This window comes from Sphaerodactylus townsendi, unplaced genomic scaffold, assembly GCF_021028975.2.
Source record: "Sphaerodactylus townsendi isolate TG3544 unplaced genomic scaffold, MPM_Stown_v2.3 scaffold_1439, whole genome shotgun sequence".
In the NCBI taxonomy this organism is placed as follows: Eukaryota; Metazoa; Chordata; class Lepidosauria; order Squamata; family Sphaerodactylidae; genus Sphaerodactylus; species Sphaerodactylus townsendi.
Genome location: NW_025950001.1, coordinates 1 through 10,556, shown reverse-complemented (window position 1 = coordinate 10,556; position 10,556 = coordinate 1). Strand labels below are relative to the sequence as shown.

The 10,556-nt window shown below is 56.8% G+C and overlaps 1 protein-coding gene across 1 annotated transcript; it reads left to right on the top strand.

Annotated features, from left to right (window-relative positions):
- Positions 1-1,354: 1,354 nt before the first annotated feature.
- On the top strand, positions 1,355-10,398 carry LOC125424906 (C-Jun-amino-terminal kinase-interacting protein 2-like; the record flags this gene model as incomplete). The annotated part of the gene is made up of 4 exons (XM_048482339.1): positions 1,355-1,470; positions 3,437-3,685; positions 7,457-7,577; positions 8,106-10,398. Coding segments are annotated over exons 2-4 (2,588 nt in total), but the record flags the coding sequence as incomplete, so codon positions are not given.
- Positions 10,399-10,556: the final 158 nt, after the last annotated feature.

The window sequence follows — 10,556 nt, the reverse complement described above, 5'->3', positions numbered from 1 at the left end:
CCACCCCTACTTCCAGGTCATTTATGAATAGGTTAAAGAGCACTGGTTCCAAAATGGATCCCTGGGGGATACCACTCCCTACATCTCTCCATTGTGAGAACTTCCCATTTGCACCCACTCTTTGCTTCCTGTTCCTCAACCAGTTTTGAATCCATCTCTTAACAAAGGGCAGAGTTGGTGCACCTGATGCAGCTGATAGCCAAGGTGCTGTCTTGGCCCCAGCACCAACCTGCTTGTCAGAGAGCCAGGCAGGGACCGTGAGCACCGCCAAGCTCTTCACCTGCTCTGCAAATGGCAACTCCCCTCCCACCTGCAGCATCAGGGGCTCCAGCCTCTCCAAAGCACCAGCAGACGGCTGTCCGGATGGGCGCTGCTGATCCCGAGCATTCCTGGACATGTGTGAATGAGGAAACACTCCACGCAGTGGTTGCATCTCGTGCAGCAAGGTTGCCTCTGAGCAGTCCGTCTGTCAAACCAGAAGGTGGGATTGCACCTCACAAAGGAGAATTACGCCTAAGTGGATATCGTCAGTTCCATTTAAAGCACAGAAAATCAATATTTAGAAAATATTGTTAGTTAGTTATGAAATATTTAGAAAATGTTGTTAGTTAGTTACTATGAGTAGTTTGGGAGTTGACATATTAATTTTTAACGGGAAAGCTGTTGGGGAGGTTCGGGGAGGGGATAACTACAGAGGGTAATTAGAAGCAGGGGAAGGGAATATCAGTACACTCTGTAGCAAGATAAGTTTTTAATTTGGTTTGTAGCTACGTAAGAATCTCCACCCTATTGTATTAGTGGGGAAGAGATACAAGAATGATTTGTTTAATTTCACTTTTCTTTCTTTCTTCTTGTTCATTACTAATATCAATAGGGCAATGATGTGAAATAACAGCATGTACCAGCAAAGGTTTTTGAGCCCTGTTTTTTTCTTTATTGTATAATTTCCTTATTGAAGAATGGGAGAACTTATGGATAGCTTCTGATTATTCAATATTATTTGCATTTTTCTTTCTTTCAACTTATTTTCATGTATTTTAATTTTTGAAAACTAATAAAAAAAATTAAAAAACATATTTAGAAAATATAACATGAAACTACGCGAAATGTGAAGGAAGGCTGGCCACTGAATCTGCGCAGCGGCTCCCACTATTGATTTTCTAAGCTTTACATGAAACTACTTGGGTGCAACTCTGTGGGGTGAGATTTCTGGTTTATAACCACCCGTTTGGCTCCTGCCCCTCTGTTGTGCGACTTCTGTGTACGGTGGGAGAAGGAAGGCAAGGCTTATACTGGGTTGGGGGGGGCTCGACTCTCTCGCTGCCCCCCCCCCCGTCCTGACCGACTCCTCTCTGTCTCCGCAGGGCCCCGCAGGACATCAGTCTGGAAGAGTTTGATGACGAGGATTTGTCCGAAATCACCGACGATTGTGGCATTGGCCTGAACTACGACTCTGACCATTATGAGAAGGTGAGTGGCTGTTGGGGGAGCCGTACCAGCCCACAGCTGTCCAAGGTCCTGGCCCAGTGGTTCTCAACCTGGGGGTCGTGACCCCTTTGGGGGTTGAATGACCCTTTCACGGATTGCCTAGGACTCTCTGCATCAGTGTTCTCCATCTGTAAAATGGATAAATGTTAGGGTTGGGGGTTTGAGCACTCCAACACATGGCTGCTGGGTGACCTTGGGCTTGTCACAGTTCTTTGGAGCTCTCTTAGCCCCACCCACCTCACAGGGTGTTTGTTGTGGGAGGGGAGGAGATTGCCAGCCCCTTTCAGAACATAAGAACATAAGAACTAGCCTGCTGGATCAGACCAGAGTCCATCTAGTCCAGCACTTTGCTACTTGCAGTGGCCCACCAGGTGCCTTTGGGAGCTCACGTGCAGGATGTGAAAGCAATGGCCTTCTTCTGCTGCTGCTCCTGAGCACCTGGTCTGAGAAAGGAAGTGGGGGAATATAAATCCAAACTCCTCCTCCTCCTCCTCCTCCTCCTCCTCCTCCTCCTCTTCTTCTTCTTCTTCTTCTTCTTCTTCTTCTTCTTCTTCTTCTTCTTCTTCTTCTTCTTCTTCTTCTTCTTCTTCTTCTTCTTCTTCTTCTTCTTCTTCTTCTTCTTCTTCTTCTTCGGGAACATTTTAAAACATTTTTTTCTTTCCCCTGGGCAGCAGACTGCCAGCCCCGCCCAGCCTCCCTTTAGAGATGCCAGTGCAGGTAGTGAGAGACAGCGGGATGAGTTAAGCATATTCCTTCCTCCCGCCTCCAAGCAGGTATCACAGATTTGGAGGACCTGAAATGATAGAAGGGCATCAGGAAGAGGAAACCTGGGTCCAGCAGGAAAAGATTCCTTGACCCAGACTGACCAGGTCAAGGGGGTGGGGATTGGGAACTGATAACACTCTTGGAAGCAGGGTGGGGGGCTTTCCGCTAACTGGACCACTGAAGGAGGCAGAGCTTGTGCCTGAATAGAGCGGCAGCCATTTTGAATATGTGCTTGTCTGTGGAGATCAGGTGATCGCAGCAGTTACCCTAGAGCAGTGGTGGCGAACCTATGGCACGGGGGCCAGAGGTGGCACTCAGAGCCCTCTCTGTGGGCACGCGCAAACAGTCCCTCCCCCCACCCCCCACATATAGGCTGGCCTGGGCCGCTGGGCTCGATTATTAGCATTAAACCTAAGACCTAGTTTTGGGGAAGCAGTGTAGGTAACCCTGTTAAGCTCTGTAAAACCCCACTGATTTTCATGCAAAGAACTAAAGCGTTATCCTTTACCTGGGAGTAAGCTCGGTTGCTGGCAGTAAACCCTCCTAGGGTTGTGATTCACCCGTTGGAAGAGTTGCACAGTTGCTTCAAAGCAAAGCCACCGACTACCACCAAGCTTACTCCCGAGTAACGCACGCCTTGGAGCCAAGAGTTTTTCCTACACTGAAACCTGCTGGGCAGGGAAAAGAGATACTGGAGGGGGCTGCTTGGGGGTGTGAGGAGGGGCTGGCCGCCCACCTGCCAGAGCAAGGGGTGACCTCTCTTTCTCACAATACTAGAACCAGGGGGCATTCATTGAAAATGCTGGGGGGAAGAATTAGGACTAATACAAGGAAACGCTTCTTCACGCAACGTGTGATTGGTGTTTGGAATATGCTGCCACAGGAGGTGGTGATGGCCACTCACCTGGATAGCTTTAAAAGGGGCTTGGACAGATTTATGGAGGAGAAGTCGATTTATGGCTACCAATTTTGATCCTCCTTGATCTCAGATTGCAAATGCCTGAGCAGACCAGGTGATCGGGAGCAGCAGCAGCAGAAGGCCATTGCTTTCACCTCCTGCAGGTGAGCTCCCAAAGGCACCTGGTCGGCCACTGCGAGTAGCAGAGAGCTGGACTAGATGGACTCTGGTCTGACCCAGCTGGCTCTATGTTCTTATGTTCTGATGTCTTGCCTTTTGTTTCAGGACTGCCTGGTGCTGGAGCGATGCGAACAGCCCCACCCCATCTGCTCCTTCCAGGATGACTTCCAGGAGTTTGAGATGATTGATGACAATGAGGAAGATGAAGAGGAAGAGGAGGAGGAGGAGGAGGAAGGGACCATGCTGGAGAAGGGGCCTCCCTCCCCGTCTGTCTCTCCAATACCTTCACCCACCCTGGGGGAGACCCAGAAGCACCGGCCCACGACTCTCCACCTGACCGCCACTGGCACGCAGGTGAGCAAAGTGCTGCCCGGCCAACCTGGCCTGCTTTGGGGGTGTTTGTGGATCCACCGCAAAAGCCTTGGAGCTGGGGAGGGCAGATTCCAGGCCCTCCAACCCCTGGCAAGCTGGACACAGTGCAGGCTACATCAGATATAACGTACAATAGTGTAAATGTATATATAGTTCAAATTTAAAACCATACATTTCAATGAAATCCGGTTAAACGCTACAGTCCTTCCAGTCGGCCCCCGCGTCATAAGCCCATCTGGGACATGGCTGGAGTTGGCAGCTACACAGGGCCAGCGTGAGGAGGGGTCTGGTCACAGCATGGGGAGGGGGGAGTGAAAGAGGGAGGCTGACCGGAAAGTTTCCAGCCATTGCTGCCCTCATCCATCGTAAACAAATGCGTGAACCCTCCACTCCTGTCTGATGACCTGAACGTGCCCCTTGGAAAGCTTCCCAGAGCCAGTTAAAGAGGAGAAAGAGAACGGAGGGAAACAAGATATTCCTACGGAAGGGGAATGGGGGTGGGGGGCAGAATTTCGCAACCATGTACCCCCCACCCCGCTCAGTTCTTCCTAACCTCCCCCCCTCCTTCTGGTGTTGATGCGTTCTGCTCATCCGTGGGCACTTCCCTTTTGGGCTGCATTCGCCATGGCACCTGCCGGGCTCCCGGGGCGGCTGCTGCAGACAGTACCCAGCAGAGGCTGCTCCTACCAGCTGTGCCACGTGGGGGGCACTAATCTCCCGTGGGATTATGGCTTCCCACTTCTCCCTGCCCCCATTTAATCTGCTGCGGCATTAGCCCTCGGCTGGGGGATCAGTCCACGATGACGGGATTGACCTGGACAGGGGAGGGGGCTTCCTCTGAAGCCCCTCCCAGAAAACGCAGCTGCCCCCCCCCCCCGTCCCCACGCCCACAGTTGGCGTCTGGGGTGGGGGCAGCTTTCAAAGCCCAGTTGTGGGTGGCTGTGCGCTGCTCCAGCCGAATCGGCAGCAGTGGTGCAGCCCAGGTGGGAGAAGGCGGGGCCTCTGGGCACCTGGATGGAGGAGAGGACAGATGTGGGGGGGCGGGGGTTGTGCAGACCCCGTGGAGCAGCAGGAGCAGAGCAGTTGAAGCAGAGGCACAACAAAGAGGACGCCAGACGAGAGAGGCTCCTGGTGTTCTGCTGAAATGGCCCCCATTTCCTGGAGGTTCAGGGCTTGTGCGGCGGGGGGGGGGGGAGAGGAGTGGGCTTCCAGAGAGGAGGCTTGCTCAGAGACCCTGGCCAGCCCCCAACAGAGACCTCTATGTAGTCTTTTCCACAAGTCATGCACGGGGGCATCCGTTGCAACCCCTGACTCTGTGGCATGGTTGCCACATGTAGTATGAAGGAAGAAGAAGAAGAAGAGTTTGGATTTATATCCCCCCTTTCTCTCCTGCAGGAGACTCAAAGGGGCTGACCATCTCCTTGCCCTTCCCCCCCTCACAACAAACACCCTGTGAGGTAGGTGGGGCTGAGAGAGCTCCGAAGAACCGTGACTAGCCCAAGGTCACCCAGCTGGCGTGTGTGGGAGTGCACAGGCTAATCTGAATTCCCCAGAGAAGCCTCCACAGCTCAGGCGGCAGAGCTGGGAATCAAACCCGGTTCCTCCGGATTAGATACACGAGCTCTTAACCTCCTACGCCACTGCTGCTCTTGTACAGTGTAGCTTGGTCCTCTGGCTGGTGGAGGGCTCCTACGGTCTCTGGTTCCCCATCTCACCCCCTCCCACTCACCAACCCCCCCCCAAGCTTTTGATTCAGCGAAGTGGAGCGTCGAGGTCTGCTCTTGTGCCACCTACTCGGGTTCTTCCTGTCATTCGATCCTCTGCTGCACAGTACTCTCAGAACTCTCTCTCTCTCTCTCTCTCTCTCTCTCTCTCTCTCTCTCTCTCTGCCCCACCTGCCTCACCAGGTGTCTGTTGTGGTAAGGGGGAGGAGTTTGTGCACCCCCTTGAGACTCCTTACAGGAGAGAAAGGCAAAGGTGGGCTGTAAATCCAGACTCTGAGTCAGACCATCAGTCCATCAAAGCCGGGACTGTCCACTCCGACTGGCAGCCGCTCTGTGGCTCTTTCCCATCACCTGTGGCTGGGTCTTGAATCGGAGATGCCGGAGACTGAAGAGGGGCCTTCTGCATGGGCCCAGAGACTCACCCACCCCCCTCTGGGAGGAAAGCAGGGGGACTCGGAAGCCTGAAAAGGGGGTGCTGTCAGAACTGCCTGAGCATTGCTCTCGGCCCTTTGCAGGACTCGGCCAGGAGCAGCAGTGGCGCAGTGGCTAAGAGCAGCGGCTAAGAGCAGGTGCACTCTGATCTGGAGGAACCGGGTTTGATTCCCAGCTCTGCCGCCTGAGCTGTGGAGGCTTCTCTGGGGAATTCAGATTAGCCTGTGCACTCCCACACACGCCAGCTGGGTGACCTCGGGCTAGTCACAGCTTCTTGGAGCTCTCTCAGCCCCACCCACCTCACAGGGTGTTTGTTGTGAGGGGGGAAGGGCAAGGAGATTGTCAGCCCCTTTGAGTCTCCTGCAGGAGAGAAAGAAGGGGGGTATAAATCCAAACTCTTCTTCTTCTTCCTGTGCCTGGTGAAGCGAAGGGGTGGGAGCAGCAGCTTTGCCCCGGCAGCACTTGGCTGTCCTTCTTCTGTGCAGCGCAGCCTTGACTGGCCTGGCATGGAGGCAGAGTGCTAGACTAGGGCCTCAGATGCCAGGGTTCGAATCCTGGCTTTGTCATGGAAACCTGCTAGGTGACTGCAAGGTCCCCCCCCGCCCCCACATCTGCCCGCCTGATTTACCTTTGCAAAGTTGTTGCTCAGTGGGGGAGGGGAGAACAAAGGGCAAAGGCCCCTTTGGGTCCCGAACAGGGAGCAAAGCGGGAGATAAACGCAGATAAGTAGACCAGCCGGTCTTTTTCCCTGGGGCTCCAAGGCAGGTGCCAAAGTACGCAGCCGTCAGTGGTCTTTGCACCCTCAGTGGTCAGCTGGTCTGTGGTTGATGGACAAGACTTGAGTCCAGGAGAACCTTAGAGAGGAAAGCGATGTCCGGGGACTCCAAGCTTTTGAGACTCTGAGCGCATGGCTGACAAGGGGACTCTCAAAAGCTTCATAGAACATAAGAACATAAGAACAAGCCAGCTGGATCAGACCAGAGTCCATCTAGTCCAGCTCTCTGCTACTCGCAGTGGCCCACCAGGTGCCTTTGGGAGCTCACAGGCAGGAGGTGAAAGCAACGGCCTTCTGCAGCTGCTGCTGCTCCTGAGCACCTGGTCTGCTCAGGCATTTGCAATCTGAGATCAAGGAGGATCAAGATTGGTAGCCAGAGATCGACTTCTCCACCATAAATCTATCCAAGCCCCTTTTAAAGCTATCCAGGTTAGTGGCCATCACCACCTCCTGTGGCAGCATATTCCAAACACCAATCACACGTTGCGTGAAGAAGTGTTTCCTTTTATTAGTCCTAATTCTCCCCCCCCCCCCCCAGCATTTTCAATGAATGCCCCCTGGTTCTAGTATTGTGAGAAAGAGAGAGAAATTTCTCTCTGTCGACATTTTCTACCCCAGGCATAATTTTATAGACTTCAATCATATCCCCCCTCAGACGTCTCCTCTCCAAACTAAAGAGTCCTGGACATCTCCCAAATGCCCCTTGATGCGCCCTCCCGTTGCCCCCAGCTGGCACCAAGAGATGGCCTTCCCCTCTGCTGCAGCCTCACACAGCCGCTCCCACTTCCCTGACGGTCCGTTTCCCTCTTTCCACCCAACCAGGACTCCCTGAACAACAACAGCAGCAGCTGCAACCCGGCCGCCGGTCCCCAGAGAGCCACCTGGCAGGAGACGCTGCGCCTGGCCTCGCCCTCGTCCTCCTCCTCTTCTGCGGCCCACGCGGGTGAGTCCCCTGCCAGGGGGGAGGGGGAGGCACAGGGAGGGGCCTCGGGGGGCCAGAGTGTCTGGGGGTGGGACTGGGATGGAGGGGGGCTGCTGCCCACCTTTTGGAACAGCCGGGGGGGGGGGAATGGGGAAGCACTCCCCCAGCCCGGGGTGAAATGCTTGGGGGGGGGGGCTCAGATACCTGACCAGGTTTTCGGGCGGGGGCGCGTTATCAGTTCTCAAGGAAAGAACCTGGGCTGATGGGCACTGGGCGGTCTCTCAGCTGGAAATGCTCTTCGGTCTCATTTCGAGGGTGTGAAGAGTTCGAGTCCTGGAGCGGAAGCTTGTGGCTCTTGGGCAGGGCCAAGCCCAGCTGCTCTGGGCAGTTTCAAGGGAGGGGGGAGGTCCCAAGTTCCAAGTCCGGGCTCTGGAGAAGAGGGAGGGGGCAGCCCTTAGCTGCCAGGGACCCCCTTCCGATCAGGGCGCGGGGCAGGAGTGCGGCGCTGTCCGAGCTCTGAAGGCATGGGCTGTCTGCTTTCCCCTACAGAACGCTCCTCTCCCTCGCACCCGTGTCTCCAGGATAGGCCCTGCTTGGACGTTCAGAGCAGCAAAGGCCCGGATCCTGCACAGCCTCCTTGCAAGCCCAGTGTTTACGACGCGGAAGGCAACAGCCGCAACTTTCAGGGGGGGCCGCCGCCTGCCCGCCACGGAGAAGACTACAACAAGAATATCGTCTCCTCCGTGTTGTCGCATTCACGACCTCCTTCGGCGCCCCCCAGCCAGGCATCCACCAAGCCCCAAGATGTGGCTAGGGGCCCAGAGGCCCACCTCCCGACCACCAGCCCCCACCGGTCAGCGGCCACAGACAGCTACTGCACCCGATTCCAGAGAGATGCGGCAGGCTGCAGGGAGCCGGAGGCGAGAGTCAGCAGCCCGGCTGGCTGTGCTGGAAGCAACGTGGGCCACAGATCTCCCACTGCCCTGGGTGGCCAGGGCAGCCCCGTGCTGTCTGAGGAGGCGCTAGCAAAGGGCTACAGAGATGCCAGGCCCGGAGGGGGCCGCCCACTAGGGGCTCCCACCAGCCCTGTCAGGGAGACAACGGAGCCGCTCAGCTCTGAAGGAGAGGGTGCTCAGGGAAGCCGGGCGTCCGCCAGTGTGCGGGGGCTGCCCTCTGCCTCATCGGACAGCACGTCCCCCTCATCGGATCCTGGCATAGAGGCAGATCTCACCAGCCGCAACTCCAAGGGCTACCTGCCTTGCAGCCGGCACAGCGAGGAGCTCAGCTCCCCCGGCTCAGACTCGGACGTGGAGGGGGAAATCGAGGCCGCCTTCGCCTGCGGCGGGAACCGCCTGTCCAGCAACATGATCTCCAGCATCTCGGAAACTGAGCTGGACCTGAGCAGCAGCAGCAGCGGCCGCTCATCTCACCTCACTAACTCCATCGAGGAGGCCAGTTCTCCGGGGTCGGAGGCAGACCTGGAGGCGGACCTGGCCGCTCAGGTGGTGCTGGGCCTGAAGGACGCCCTTCTTCTTGACACCACAGGCAAGGACAACAGGACCGTGGACGTGCCGCCAGGAGAGAGCGTGCTGCAGAGGGACAGCCGGGCGCCACTCAGAATTGAAGAATTCTACGAAGACCCCTCCGCCCCTATCGACCAGACGGACGTGCCACTCTCGAGCGCTCTGGAGCTGGAGATCAACCCCGACCACAGCCTGGAGACCCTGCGCCATTCCTTCTACTTGCCCGTCGGGCCCAAGCTCATCCCCGAGGGGGAGGAGGATGAAGGGAACAGCGAGTATGAATCAGACTCAGACTCCGAGTCAGAACCGGATCTGAGCGAGGACTCGGACTCCCCCTGGCTCCTCAGCAACCTGGTGAACAAGATGATCTCGGAGGGCTCCTACCCCATCAAGTGCGCAGAGGAGTGCTTCCCCGCAGCCCACTCCCTTTCAGACACCATCTCTCCCGCCTCTGACCTGGAGCCGGAGATCCCCAGTGAGGCCCTGAGCGAGGAGCAGCTTTGTCCCCGGCAAAGCATCGAGCTGGTCGACATGGAGACCCTCCGCTGCTCCCTCCAGAGCGCGGCAGAAGAGAAGACCACCGAAACCAGGCCTGTTGCTGAGCTGGAGCGTCTGTCGAGCGACACGGGGCCCTACCTGCTCATGAGCAACCCCACCGAGGACACCATCACCCCCGTCTTCCCTGGGCGGCTGCTCTCCGGCTGCTGCAAGGTGCCGGCCAAAGTCTTGCCTTCCAGAGAGGCCCCCTGCAAGGCTGAGCCGCCCACCCTGTCGGAGGACTGGGCGATCGAGGGCGACCTGGATTCAGGCATCTTGGAGGACAAAGACATGATCGATGACATCCGGTTAGAGCGTCCCGACGGCCTGGATGTCTCCACGGCCAAGACCAACCGCTGCTTCCGCTTGGCGTATTCCCCCGAGGAAGACGAGGTCCCCTGCCTGGGCAGCCGGAAGGGCTCCCTGTCGGTGGAGGAGTTGCCCCTGCCCCCGCCTGCCGTGGCGCTGGACGACTCCCTGGCCTACGACTCCATCAAGTACACCCTGGTGGTGGACGAGAACACGCAGCTGGAGCTGGTGAGCCTCAAGCGCTGCACCTCTCTGCTGAGCGACGACAGCGAGGAGTTGCGGGCCTGCGAGGGGGCCGACCTGGAGGACGCAGCCAGTGACTTTGAGGACGGGCTGGTGGTCCCCGGCGGGCGCAGCTGCTCCTCCTCAGAGGACTCCTCGCCAGAGGCAGACCTCCACTTCTCCAAGAAGTTCCTCAACGTCTTTGTCAACAGCACGTCCCGCTCCTCCAGTAAGTGCCACCTTGTCTGTCTGTGAGTGTGTCTGGAGGCTGTCTGGGGGCTCTGCCTCTCTTGACTGGGAGTGTCTGTCTGGGGGCTCTGCCTCTCTTTCCTGGGAGTGTCTGTCTGGGGGCTCTGCCTCTCTTTCCTGGGAGTGTCTGTCTGGGGGCTCTGCCTCTCTTGACTGGGAG